The 15,493-nt window shown below is 37.8% G+C and overlaps 1 protein-coding gene across 1 annotated transcript; it reads right to left on the reverse strand.

The window, feature by feature from the left end:
• Positions 1-665: 665 nt before the first annotated feature.
• On the reverse strand, positions 666-13,947 carry LOC131690701 (cuticle protein 12.5-like). The gene is made up of 3 exons (XM_058976633.1): positions 13,790-13,947; positions 13,422-13,673; positions 666-1,239 (listed from the first exon to the last, which is right to left on the reverse strand). Exons 1-3 carry the CDS (start codon positions 13,799-13,801, stop codon positions 1,051-1,053), a joined length of 453 nt encoding a protein of 150 aa, XP_058832616.1. The 5' UTR covers positions 13,802-13,947; the 3' UTR covers positions 666-1,050.
• Between the last annotated feature and the right edge of the window lie 1,546 nt (positions 13,948-15,493).

Consider the following 15,493-nt stretch of genomic DNA (forward strand, 5'->3'; position numbering starts at 1 on the left):
TAGTGGTCAATGGTAAGGCATCCGCGATGCATGGACGAATCCGACGAAGGGTTATCCTGAACAAGTACGTGGTAGAGACATATTTCGAACGAGAAAAGGAACGGCAGATAAATTAAACTGCTTGTTCGTGGTATGTTTTTTCCACCCATTCCGTTCAGCGACCGCAGCTTAGAATGCATTAAATTTATTGGATTATGTCCCTAGTGGTTCTTAGCTTTAGCCGTTCTTAGAATCGCATCCACAAGCGGTAGCTGTTATGGGGTACATCGAGGCCGGACCACTTGTTTGTTTACTAGATTTATGTGAAAAAGTGTTAAAAGTTGCATAATTTTCTCGCATCTGGCAGTTAGAATATATGAGCTCACCGTTCGAGCCGCCTTTGATTGCATAACTATATTCTTGTCATGGCGGTTACTGCTGTTGCCGCCGTCGGTACAAGCGGTCTCGACTGTGTTGTGTTTTGACTGGCAAAAGGTTAAATTTATATGTCTTTGCCAGTCAGTGGTTGGAACGGTTGGGTTGGGCCTCGATTTGCACCTATTTTTGGTAGGCGTTTATTTTTGCATAAATTACAAGCGCTGTTTTTGTTCCGCGTATGTATGTGGGAAAACAAGTGGTGATTTTTCTTCAAAAGGTCTTTAAAGTATTAGCGTCAGAAGACGAAGTTGATTTCTGTCTTTTTTTATTTTTTGTAGTTTTCTTCACAAATAAATACAAAAACTATACATCATATGTACACAATTAGACTCATTTTGTTCTCGTTTTGAGATGCTGGTTCCCGCACACTGCTATTCGATGATCGATGATGACTTAAATAAAACCTGCTAAAATCTCAGCTGTCGGAAGCCAGTGGAGCTCCCGTTTTGGACAGATCCAAAAGGCTTGTGTATGTGTTTGTTTGTTTGTTTAGGAATGCGTTGAGCTGTGCGTTCATCTGTTATGATGTCGGCGCTGCTGCATGAATCTGCTGCTAGTTTGAGTGGGTGGTAGTTGGCTGGTGGGGGGAGTGCTATCGGGTAAAGGACATCAGAGGAACCGGTGGCGTATCGCTTAGTGCAGGTATCCATGAGCGTATCCGAGAGGAGCGTGGTAAGCAGCGGCGTGATATGCTGGGGCAGCAACGACCGGAGCGTGAGCGTAGGCAGGGGCAGCATAGGCATGAGCGGCATAGGCTGGGGCAGCATAGGCATGGGCGGCGTAGGCTGGGGCAGCGTATGCGACTGGAGCCTTCACGGAGACCTGTGGATGGAAGAAGATGGAAATCATGATCATGCTCAATTGGTTTGTTGATTTTCAATGGGGCCTGTGGTGAGGACAGATTTCGTGAGCCTAGCATTAGTTCGTTGAAGTGGCAACAAAAGGCTGACAGAATGCATGCTGCACGATCAATTGACAAAGTTGTTTAGTGGGCTACTGCTTAATCGAGTTGAATAGTTTCCACGGTAGGTTGACAAATTGGAGGCATTGTGTTGTTATATCTTTGAAAAGAGAACAGGTGGGCTCATCAAGTTGAATCGCAAAGAGGATTATGTTTGCCACCTTTGAATGCTACTCACGAACTTCGATAGTCAATGTTTTGCAGAGATCGTTAACCAAATAATTTGACGCATTGTATTTTTTTTTTTGGAGTTGTAGTTTTTCACAGTATCAAGGTTGGTGAATGGTTAATGGATGTTGCCAAGCGCGATTTATTTTTATTCTTTTTAGACGGAGATAGAAACATAACCAAGATATAGTTGGTGTTGTTAAATGAAAAACAACTACGCTAATCCGACTATAAGATTTGGGCAAGCGTAAAATGAAGAGAATGTGTTTAGTTGGGGGATATTATTGCTGATTCTAACTATTCACATTCGGAGACAAAACATCGTCTGCGTGTGGTGCAGATGTTCGTACCAATGGTGTATTATTGTGAAAAATTCAATACAACGCAAAATCAATCAATAATTTTACAAACGAACTGAATAGACTGTATCGTGTATTCTAATTCAATCTGTTTTATTGTGGATACAGATGTGTTGGTATAATGCAGTACATAAACTTGGTATTTAATGGAAAAAAGGCATGATTCTAATTAAAGAAAATGAACGAAATGGTGTAATACATTTATACTCATTGTGGAAATATTTTGTTTGTAGGACTACTGATAAATCGGTAGGTCTGGCTACCCTGCATGAAAAAATTAATAGTGTGATGTTGTGTTAGATTCTATCGATTTAAGGAATCTGCTCGATTTGACGTTGTTGTCTTATCTCATCTGCAGCAAAAGGGTGATATTGATATCGGTTAGCGGCATAATCGCGTTATCCTATTGAGCTATCACCACGTAATTTTGTGGATCATATTTTTCCTTACAATAATTTAAGATTATACGGCCAACATAGGGTAGAAGAATAAATATGAATGTATTTTGAAATTTTATGATTGCATGACAAATAATTGTTCTAAGTAATATAGAATACATTTTTTGAACTTTTGCACCTTTTAGAAAACATGCTGATTACGATTTATTTGGGAATTTCATGCGTGACCGAAGAGTGCGTAACACCGGAACCGGATGTCGGAATTAAATCAAATTCAATAACAGCCTATTGGAACGTTGCACCTTTTATTTGACGCTAAGTTCTATAAAATCGGTTCGGCCATCTCCATATTGTGCAATGTTCATTTTAAATGTGTAAATTTCGAACCCCTACTGAAATTTTTTTCCGCCCCTGATCTCCGAGTAACCGATGTGCATTTGTTTGTCACATACATACATACACACGTATCCACAGACATTTGCCGAACTCGACGAAATGATTCGAATGGTATAAGAGACTCATCCCTCCGGGTCTCGGTTAAAAAGTCGGTTTTCAGAGTGATTGTATAGCGTTTCTATAGAAGAAAGGCAAAACCTTATAATATTTACAAGCTTACTATGTAGTGTTTGTTTAATAAACTTTTGTAATATTGAATAGAGAAAATGTTGAAAACTCCATAACTTTCTCGATCCACATCATATATAAACTCTTAAGTGTATCAATTAATTTAGGATACCCTTTTATCAAAAACTATCGTAGCAAATGCATGAATGGGAGTAGGTTCGTCAAATTTAGGAAGAAGTTGTTAAATTAACTCCTTAAAAAATATCAAAATGTTGGTGTAGTTTAATGCATAGAAAAAATATCCTCAAAAATGGGATGTGGTATTGGGATGTGGGATGTGGATGTGGTATGCGGTAATGGTATTAATGTGAGACACAGTGAATAATAAATATAAAAATAGTTAGACAATATTCGAAGACGTTTCTCGTGGACGAGTGTAGAACGATCTTGTTGCTACTTATTTAGAGCCAGTGGGGTAGCCAGAAATTCAGTTTGGTAGGATTTACTGTCAAAATGACATAATTCTGAAACCGCCATCTTTGAAGTTATAAAACTTCAAAGAAACTTTCCAACACAAAACATCGCATTTTCTGAGATAATAAGTTGAATTAGGGAGCATATTGAGCTATGAACTGATATTTATGTTATGTTCGTAAATGCAGCTTTTTTAAATTATTTTTATTGTGAGCTGCACAAACTCAAGCTTTGTATAAAATATAAATTTCATTGTTTGGAGGAGATTTGTCATAAACTGGAATAATAGCTTATTTCGAAGGTATTCTTTCACAAATAGCCTAAAATTATTCTTTACCCTGAATACATGGAAAACTTTGCTGAAGACATTAAGTCTCGAACCCAATTTGTCCGAAGAGTGAATTCTCCACAATTACTTCTGGGAGAATTTAACACCCAAATCATTTTATCAAAATATGTGCTGTTGTACGTTGTAAAATTCTTCGAAAATACTAAACCTCCATAATTTGCGGTTTTTAAAATGATGTGATCTTGACCATTACCCCTTCATGACCATGTTCTTAATAAACAACAACGTTTTTAAACACCACTAATTTTTGTTTTAGGCAGGATTTGCTCACACAAACTAATAACTGTGACTGTCACCTTTTATTTGAGCACTAGCAGTTGTAAGTATTATCCATAGAACTTTAAATATTATATTGATATTAGATCGTCTGGATTACCTTTGAGCAGTGCTGCCATGAAAAATTCAAGTACACGGCGAAAAATGTTGTTTTGATATATCTTCGTTGCTTTGAAGTATTAGTGAAAACTATTAAAATCAATCAATTTCGAGTGTTATCGACTACCTTCTCCAATTAATTGGACTATTTTTATAAATTCTGTCTGGGCTAGCTAATGGGACGCAAACATTGATAATAATATCAAGCCTGAACGCAATCCACTAGACAACGAGAGAGATTTGGCATAGCTAGGAGGGGGCGATGACGGTTTGGATGTAGTTGACATTGGGGGTCGATGGATTCATTAGTAGGTAGGGCTTTCCTTCTATTTTCGGAAAGTATCATTCTCGTTATTAATCATATTAAGTTTTGTCTCAAGAATATGCATTCCCAAAGCAAAAATATTTCAGTAAATTCATGCAATTTTTCGGTGAGCAGTTTTACGTTTCATAGACATTCAGATCTGAGACTGGCGATTAGTTTCAAAACTCCGGCATGAGTTTTTATTGGAATATTTTCATGCCGGTATTTAACACTAATTTGATATTTGATATAGTCAGTATCAATACATATTTTTCTCCAATCCAATTAATTTTGGTTTTTTTTTGGGCAGAGACGGGTGGCCGTTGCTTGGAGTTATTTATTTCGCTTCTCAATTTCCGAGTAATATTTCAGATCGATCCGATGGTTATAGGTTAGAAAATTAGCTGTCAGAAGGAAACTATTTGCGTGTTTGAGAGTTGGCAACATACATACACACACATTGTCCCAAATCGTCGAGTCGGTTGGTATATAAGACGCGACCTCTGAAAAATTCTTGCATTTTCAAGCGAATGCTATGCTTTTACTTTATAAGAAATGTAAAACTTTTTAATATTTCTCTAAAACGGGCATGAATTGTAAACTGTTCCAAATAATTTAGCAAAAACCTGTAACAAAATTGTCTACTACAAAAGGTTTATTGATATTTTCCATAAACAAACAAAATAAGATAGTTTCAAATTAACACATATTAATAATGTTCATCAGTAAAACTTTCCATTTTAATAAATTATGATCCGACACTTGTATCAAAATCCTGATAGACTTAAACAATACTGAATTTTCAAGAGCTCCTTAAAAATGTTAGCATAACGCGACAGTTTGAACTATTCGTGTGTAACAACACCTCAAATATAAGAATTTTTGGGAGCTTCACTTAAAATAACATTTGGGAACACTATCTAATGAACAATGCAAGGACACACACCATGCAATTTTAAACTTTTGACCAAGTTTTTAAGGAAATCCTCCTCTGTGCGTCGAATCAATATCGAATCGCTACTGGGTCATTAGATCGAAAGCCGTTTTGCCACAACGGTCATTAGGGCAATAGATCGTTAGGCCGAATGGGTCATCAGGCCCAGTGGGTCATTAGACTAGTTAAAATTATGTTCAGCAGAGAAGCTGTACATCCGGATTGGGCTGAATTCGGCATGAATATACATTTCAAAATGGATCGATTTAGGCAGTCCTAACCTAAGGGCCATTCGCCTCTTTTTCGGATTAGAGACATCTAGAAAAATCTCTATCCCTATGTGCGGAGTTGGAAATCGAACACAGGTGAGTTTCGTAGTAGAAAATCGATTTATCAGCTACGCTATGCACGCCCCCTGCAGTTCTATTGATTTTTTTTGTATGCTCCACTCGACTGCCTTGTCAACTGATCATTTCAAAACCATGAATTGTTCAAAATATAAAAAGAACCGTTAATGCTCAGTAGCTGGAAAAACACATACTCATTTGTGATGCCTTCAGTTATAAATATTGCATAATGTAAACACATAAAGAACAGCTTATTTAGTGAAGAGGACAGAAATTTGAAAGTACAGTATAAATCTCTAAGGCCTATCAATAAGTAGGCCGTAATGCAATGACGCATTGAATCAATCGGGTAGACCAACGCTTTTTGACGATGCTGTAAAGCTGAATTCCTGTTCACGCCAAAGCGGTAATAATCAGATGGCAAAGCAAAAAATCACCAAGTTTTGCACGTTTGGTAATTGGCATAGCACAGACATGGGCTATTTGAATAACGTATATGTTGCTATAAAAATTCAACATGCATTACAAATTCGAAAGAACAGAAAAAATAGCGAGCGATATTGAAGGAAAGTCATTATTAATAGTAACCTTCGGTTGGACACCCTCGCTACCGTTTCTGACTCTAGCTGTGCATAAACCGGACAAATGCAGCAATCAAAGTTTTGTTAAAATTGAAAAGAACAGCTTATGATTTAAAGAATTGATTTTCTCAGACACTCATTAACACATCAATCATGTGACAAATATTACAATACAACAAGGCACGAAACGGGTTCTACTGATGCTGGCAAGTGCTGCGAACCACTTCATCAGAGGCCTTAAGTTAGGTCAATTTATTTCAAATATAACTTTCGTTATCGAAGTCAAACTAGCTCAGATGTATTAATTCCCATGGCAATTGGCCTAATAACTAAAAATTCTGGCTTATGACCCATTCGGCCTAAAAGTTTTTGGCCTTACGAACCATTTGGCCTAATCGAGTTTAGCCTAACAGTATTCAGTCTAATGGCCCGAAACCATTGAACTAGTGTCGGACCAATATTGGAAGAAGTTAAACCATCGTCGAGCCAATGACCAACATCGGATTAATGTCGGACAAATGTCGAACAAATGTTGGACTAACGTCGGGCTATGGGGTCAATGTTGGGTTAATGTCGGACCAATGTTGGACCAACGTCGCACCAAAGTTGGATTAATTTTTGGCTTCACGTCGGATCAATGTTGACCAAAGTCGGAAAAATGTCAGACCAATGTTGTAGCAAAGTTGTGCCTATATCGGATCATTCTTGGACCAACGTAGGGATAAAGTTGGACCAATGTCGGACGAAATGCTTGATCAGCTTCATTAAAAGTCGTTGATACGAACAATAAGATAAAGTGATAGGTATGCATCCGAGCTCGCGAGCAGTCAGTATCAGTCAGTGTTGTATTCAATTAAAAGCTCAGTGATTCTATCATTTTCTCGTGTTTAGATTCACTTATACTGAGATTGCGTAGATTCTGCTTCAGAATAAATTCGACAACTATTTTTAATAAGCTACCATGATCTTACCGGAAGAAAACAATTAAGGGAGTAGCTTGCATATTTCTGTGTGAAAGGGAAACACATGACCCAGCTTTTTGAAAATTTAGATATTTTGTACACACATTTGATGAGCTGAAATAAGCTTTTTTGCTGGCAAATGTCATACAATGGCGAAATAATGGGCTAGTCAGTGTAGCGAATTGTTACTGCAGTACCTAATTGGCGGGCGAACTGTATCTCGAAATTCTTGTTCGAAACAATGAAACCAAAATTTTTTTAATGTACGTAAAGATATCTTATAAAAACTGGAGTAAAACGAGTAATATTTTTCCAAGGTTTTCTGGATACTAGGCATTTTTAGAATAAAGTTTTGACTTTAACGTGCTATAAAGATATTTGCGATCGGGTTTGAGTAATATTATAAATTTATATAGAAGAAATTTCAATTCTGCATAGAATAGGCCTTGATTTGTTGCAATGCTTTACTCGACTGTATGGGGCTGGGTGTAAAACGAAAATTTGGAATTAAAGTAGCGTCACGAGATTGTGGCATAATTTCAAACGATTATAGCGTTGTAAATGGATAAGTCTAACTTAAAAACTATTTTATTTTAGTGTTTTAATAATACAGTATTAAGAAATCCATGATATTGTGAGAACGTTCTGAAAATATGGGAAAACAGATGATTTTTTTTCGATTATAGAGGTTTTAACCTTAAGGTCATTCGCCTCTTCGGGTAAAAAAAATCTCCTATGCAAAATTTCTAACCCTATGTGCGAGGTCGGGACTCGAACCCAGGTGCGCTGCGTACAAGGCAATCGATTTACCAACTACGATGCGCCCACCCCAACAGATGAATTGTCAAATTTATTTTATTAGTACGCTATCTAAAAATCCGTGAATCTGCAAAAATATGTGCTAAATAGATTCAATTTTCGCTAACTTGGACAAGATTTTCCCTAACACTGACCTCATTATCATATTCAAAAGCAGCATACAAATCTCATAAAAAGATAATTTCTGACCGAATTCGTTCATTACCGTTTCTACTCTGTTGGAAGCATGAGTAAAATTGTTACTGTTACAGATGGTACGGTTCCGCAGCTCGTAGGCCCAGCGTGGATTGCACAACCGATACAGAGATACCGAATTGCTGGCTTATACCGTGCGTATGACCCGTATGACAACAAAGTTCAATCTAAAATTTTGGAAAATCTGTGATCTGGTCCGAAAAATCTGTTCTACTACAGAAAATGCGTGAATGTTGCAACCCTGTCATAAATCGAAAGCCGCACAAATAAATTGTAACGCAAAAAGACGCAAAGTTGATAAAAGAGGTTGCTGTATTCTAAATGTCTTCATTTGACATGAGGTTCGTTGATGAATCATTGAGATCACAAGATCGTATTGAGACGGACACATGATGGTAAAATAATTGAATTAGAAAAATCATTCTAGACACTTGATCTAACTTGGAACCTTCTAATAATAAATTCTGTACTTATAATTATACAAATTATACCATGCTTTTTAATCCATTCATAATTAATTTTGTGATGAGTCGTCCTAGAAGATTTGAAACAAAATTAGTATCATTATAAAAGTGTTTTCATTCATTTCTGTTCCCCCGTTATTTTCACCACATTGAAATATCTGGTTCCGGCCAAACGATCTTTCATCTGTGTGGGAAAAACAAACAAAAAGCTGTGAAATGATTTCAGGTAATCTAGAAATGATCGATGTTCTAGAAATCTAAAATTTGTACATGGTATTCGCTAAACATGCTGCATTTCCAATGTAACCATGGTCATGTGTCAGTCAGTGGCACTCTCCACGACCACGTTCGTACGAATTTGCGTTTCCAAAATTCTAGAACTAATGCTAAGTTGGAGCTACATACATGCGGTCAAAACGCAAAACTTTGTGCATTAAGGGCAATCTTAACCCATTCATGCCCATGTTGTTTGTGGACAACAACGTTTTTAAACAGCTATAACTTTTGATTGAAGCGAGATTTGCGCAAAAAACAAGTAAGGCTCATTAATGTGATTATTGCCTTTAATTTGAGTACTAACAGTTACAAGGATCAGTTCTAGAACTGAAGTTATTGCAATGAGTCTGATTGGATTCCGAAGGAGCAGTGCTGCCAGGGACAGTTTGCGTTGACGGCGGAAAATGATTTTTGCATATATCTTCGTTATGGTGCAATATTATTGAAAACTGATAAAACTTACCAATTTAGACTGTAGTTGGCTACATTTTCCACGTAATTGGACTATTGTAATTATTCTAGGAAAACTGTATGAAGCATTAGAAGGTAAACATGGACCAGCTTCTAACACTGCCATGAAAGCACCTATCTTTATGAAAATAAGCTTTTCGTGTTTCTTGACCCCACCGTTTTCAGGGAAAAATAGTTTTGAAACCCTACATGCACTAGAAAAATGTTGGGCATGAAAGGGTTAAGATTAGTGAGTCGAGGAATTTTAGGATTGCCCTTCATGCACAAAGTTTCATTTTAGGAAGAAAAATAGCATGGTGCTAGATGCACATTGACTTGCTAGTCAATTTTACTGTTTCTAATCGACAAGCAGAACTTCTGTACTTGCGGGACGTCACTGGTGAGCGGTTGATTAGCTGTGAAGATAAGTAGTGTATCCATTTTCCACATTGAAAATGTCTTGCTACACTATTTGAGACTAGGTGTCATTCTAGAATCTAAATTCAAACGTTGTCAGGTTTTCGTGTCACTATTTTGAACGCTAGCATCTCTGTTGTTTGTGGAGTATTTCCGTGTTTTGCACTACCAAAAATAGTAATTAACTGAAATTATGTTCTATTCCAATATAATTTGTGTATTTCAATAGTTCATGATTGAAAAACCCGTAAAAAGGAATAGATATAATAAAATGTTAAAACTCTTATATATGAGTCAGTATTCCGTTCAGAACCGTCAATAGGGAGCACCTTGCGACTCAATCAAATACCACGAGATTATAACAAGAGGTGGTGCGTATCTATTTGAGTCAGTCGATGCTTGCATTCCAAACGAGTAACATCATGACTATGTCATTCGAACAGTGCATTAAGCGGTAGTCGCTATGACATTTCTGCAACCTACACGCAGTTAAGCCGTGTACAATAGAGTGGCTCGAATATGACATTGTTCAGCACAGAACTTTTTGAGTTCCTTTTGTGGTCCCAAATGCCTGTTCAAAGTTTGGGAGTGGTCGGTTGCTTCCCGGGTTTGCGCATTGCGTTCAAAGTTTGTATGGAATTTTATATGGGAAAATCAATTATTTTGCATTTACGTTAATAAAGCTAGCTATTTCATTCAATATGAAAAACCAGCTTTAGAAAACTATAGTTCAAATCTTGGTTAACAACTTTGTCCAAGACGGTAACTAGCTACGAGTTTTCAAAAAAATAGTTATGACGATTTTAAAACTTATGGTTAAATCCAAATGCAGAAATTCATTATTTCTTCCAACACTGTCAGTACACCACGACACCGACACTTTAAACTTAAATAAATGAGAATATAGTCATCGCAGAGACTTGGTACCTTCGAATGAAATGTTTAGAATGAATCGCTGAATACCATAGCCCCCCCCCCTCTTCTTTTTATTTTCTGACTACGTCTATGTTATTCAGAAATTCATTCTGAACATTTCATTCAAACGTACCAGGTCTCTGCGATAAATATATTCTCATTTATTTAAGTATTTAATGTCGATGTCGGTGGTGCACCGGCAGTGTTGGAAAAAGTGACCAATTTCTGCATTTGGATTTTACCATAAGTTTTAAAATCATTATAACTATTTTTTGAAAACTCGTAGCTAGTTACGGTCTTCGACAAAGTTGTTAACCAAGGTTTGAGCTATAGTTTTATAAAGCTGGTTTGAAATGAAATAGCGATCTTTATTAACGTAAATGCAAAATAATTGATTTTCCCATATAAAATCCCATGCAAACTTTGAACGCAATGCGCAAACCCGGGAAGCAACCAACCGCTCCCAAATTTTGCACAGGCATTTGGGACCACAAATTGAACTCAAAAAGTGCTGTGGCCGCTGGTTTAAATCATTTTAAAGTTTTCCCATACAACGGCGAGCCACTCTAGTGTACAACTTGCGCCCCTTTCCTTGCTGCGCAAAGTTTATCGAGCGCTGCGCTGCGCTAGTTGAAACATTGCATATACGAAAATAGTAATGCTAAAAGTTCGAGTGGTGTACATACAATGATTAGCAATATGGGTGGGAAAGGTAGGTTGGTAGGGTGGGTTTGGATTGAGTTCAACACTGCAGGATGCGACGTGTGTGTGTATTGCTTGTAATTTTGCGAATTGGGATAAATTAATTTCTTTTTATGCTTGTGTGTGCGTTGGGTTGACGGTGTGTATTTCTAGGTACGGATGGTATTGAGGCTATTGACACACTCGTTTCATATTTCGTAAATACGTGATGCGGACTCAACTTTATTTGCACGTACTGAGAGCCATGGGTTAGTTGGAGGTTTATTAAAACTCATTGGAAAACTATATTGCACGCTCTTGAAAAATGCTACAATTTCAATATTACCGTGGACGTATCCTGTTCACAACCCTTTAATTTTTTGATTTCCTTTTATCTGGCACTAAATCAATGCCAGATACGGAAGAAACGATGTCGATAACCCAGTTTACAAAGAGAGAAGTCAATAAAACACAACAAGCAAAATCAGTATTCACCTCTGATGTGGTGGTACCGGAGGTTGATTCTGATTATTTCCTGTAGGCTTCGATCTTTGCGTATATGCTCTATATAAAAAATAGTCGAAACGATCGATAGATTCTGTGCGTTTCACACACAAAAGAGTTCTATACCATTTTCTTCTTAGGGAGAAAAATACCGTAATGTTAATAAAAATAAGTCTCGTTTGTTAGGAGTAGTTGGTGTTCATCATAAATAGTACTATTATACGTTACATACTGAAATTTATAATAAATTAAGAAGTTCAAAAAATTTACTGGAAGGAAAATATATCCATCATTCTCCAAATCATATATGTAAAAGTAACCGATTAGAGTTAGTTAATAAAGTATGATGTGTAGATAATTTTAACTTTGGAAAAAAAAAGGAAATATACTCGAAATGACATTTGTCTGTGAAAGATTTCATTTTATCATGTATATTTTTTAAATTTACTTCAATAATGTAAACTGAAATTGGTGTTTTGTTGGATCCTCCAAACATAAGTTTGATTGTTTTGCAGACTTGTGCAAAATAAATTAACTGTGGGGCGGGTATAGCGTAGTTGGTAAATCGATTGCCTTGAACGCAGCTCATCTGGGTTCGATTCCCAACCCCGTACAGACGGATAGAAATTTTTCCGAAAGAGATTTCTCTAACTCAAAAAAGAGACGAATGATCCTAAAGTTAAAATATTTATATTCAAAATAAAAAAAAACGAGTGCTAAATTCAATGATTAAGAATTTATTAGTAAGAAGCTTTTTAATTTCCAAATTCGTAATCGGTTGCGAAACAATGACAATTTTTTTAAATTTTTATATTATTTCGGAACCAAAAATTTGAGTTTAAAAACAATTCTGAGCCCAGATAATTGTGAAAATTATGATAATAATGAAACAGAAACATATGAATGAACAAGAATTTCAAACTCTGTTAAGGAAAAACTGGTTTAAACAATTTTGTGCAGGAATGGCACAAAACTTCACTTGATTAAGTCAAGGAACTTGGTTTTCTACCTCATCTCATCCTTATCTGGGCTGGCTTAGCACCAGATCGATTTAGTATCAAATTAAGTATAAATAAGACGGAGTCGAAATCTAAATTTCTCAACCAAGTAATTTCAAAATTGGTAAAACACAAGCTGTATTCTGATTTAAAAGACATTCAACGGAATTCTTGGCAATAAAAATATCACATTTCTGTTAATGGAAGATACCAATTTGATCAAAATAGAGTCAACAAAGTAAACTTTTAATTCAATCACAATTACGATGGCTACTGACGTGATTAAAACCACCAGCTTCTTCAAATTATTTCACCCCAAACGCTAAGAACCCCTATCGTGCCAAGAACACGGTTTCAGGATGCACGAAACATAGAACCCTTTGTTCGTCAACCGATTAACCTAACCCACTAATCGTGGCCTCAGCTGCCTCAATTATCCTGTCAAACCCATCTGCTGCCGAAGCACGAGCACACCATTATCCCAGAATTCTAAGGACAATATAACTTACCTTGTAGGTGTTGGCATAGGAGGTGGCCAGTGGAGCGACAGCCTTAACGACTGGGGCATGGTAGGCCAGAGGGGCAGCAACTGTCTTCACTACTGGAGCATGGTAGGCCAGGGGAGCGTGGTAGGCGGCAGCGGCATAGGGAGCAGCGTAGGGAGCGGCATAAGCACCATGGGCGTATGCTGGAGCACCATAGCCCAGGGGAGCTCCGAGGTAAGCAGCCGAGACGGCGGCGAAGAACAGCGGGAGGACCAACTAGAAAAGTTGGAACAAAAAAAACATCATTTTCACAAAATAAATGTTCGCACTGTATCACATAAACAAATTCGAAACACAACACTTTTTGTTCTAAAATTGAAACTTCCACTCACGAATTTGTACATTTTGATGTGGTGATTTGGGTTCGCTGCTGAAGCCTAGCTATACACTTTGACAAACTGGACTGCAATGCTTTTCGGAGCTTTGATCCTGACTATTTATAGTTGGAAAATCGTTGGTACCGTTCTGAACTTCCAAGTTTCTCACAAAGGTGACATACGGTCACGTAAACACTTACATCCACTCACACCCTCGAATCAACCATCCGGCTAAAAAGTCGTGCGAGACTAAGAACACCTAACCTAACCGAGAGAAAGAGAACAAACCGTCGCCTGTGGGCCTGTACCAGCTAACCCGGGCAGACTAAGAATTGTTGGTAGGTCTTACTAACCGCCACACTCGATCACACGCGAACGGATTCAATCAAACCGCCTCCTGCCTCTTAGGGGCCGATCTGTGCTTTGCACTAGTAAGCACACAGGTATCTCTGAGGTTGGTTTTTTTGTTGTTATTGCTGTTTTGTTTTCCTTTCCTTCGCTTGGAGCGGGTAGCATTTCATTCTGATTCAAATAGTAGCGCGCGATCTCGCGGCTACCACTTTGCGAAGTTCATGGATCCGAAGGTGTGAGTGTATGAACGTGAGGTGGGGCGGCCGGGAAATGCTGAGATCGGAAAACATCGACACATGGTTTTCGCGGGTGCAGTGATGCCAGCTGGGTGGTAAAGAAAGAATACTCGCTCAGACCATTTCGGAGTTCTGATCGTAGTATCGAACATTTTTCAATGTCAATGTGGTTTGGACTATTAACACTAATGCTGATTTTGTTTTTAGATCAGAGTTGCTCTAGGTTCGCTCGGAAGTGTCATTTTTGTATGGATTTTGTAAACATTAGAACTAGGTTCGACTCGAATCTAAAACCGTAATCAGCATAAGTTAATACCGTGATCGCGCAGTATCATTTCCAGCATGTTTTTAAATATTTCACTTCGAATGCCAGACTAGTCTTTATTATTTCCATAGCAATCAACGCAGTGCCAACTGTTGTTAGGGCATTCAATTAGCAAGGGACTGGAAAGTGAAGTATAGATTTCAATATTAAGAGCCATAGTACTCAAGGGAGAGCAAGGAGTTGAAGGAAGAAAGTTTAGAAAAGCGTGGAATGGGTCTTTTGAGCAAGCTTAGAGTTTAGCGTCGACTTAACCCTTTGTCTGCTACCGCAGGAGTCAGGATCTTTTGGCACTAGAAATGCGAATCACCTAAGTCTACGGCATGTCCGGACAAGCGTAAAGTAACTTGTTACTTCATGCTGTCGGAACCGACAAAAAGTTAAGTCACGGTAAACTTCCACACTAAGCATTTGTGACGTTGAAACTCATTGAATGAGCTAGTTTTTTGTTTTTTTGGTCCCTCACAAATTGCCTGTCGCAGTGCTCTAATTTTCTTGTCCAGTATTCGGGTGACATGTCAAGCCGACCAATCCTCGCTGCTCGCATGATTTCAGGTGTGGCTGTGATCCACTAGGAGTTAAACAGTCTATTATCTTTCTCCGGTCAAAACCAGTCTAGAGGCCGTGTGACATCCGGTGTATCTCAGCTAAGAATTTATCCATTGGGCCCTGCTTTCATGTTGTAAGAGGCGAAAAGGAAAACAGGAGCCATTCAGTCAAGGTGCTTTTCCGTTCCGAATGGCTGACACAACTAAATACTTGATACTCCATGGCAGTTGCGCAATGCGCATAAATTGTCAAGGGTCTAGC

This window comes from Topomyia yanbarensis, chromosome 3 (genome assembly GCF_030247195.1).
Source record: "Topomyia yanbarensis strain Yona2022 chromosome 3, ASM3024719v1, whole genome shotgun sequence".
NCBI lineage: Eukaryota > Metazoa > Arthropoda > Insecta > Diptera > Culicidae > Topomyia > Topomyia yanbarensis.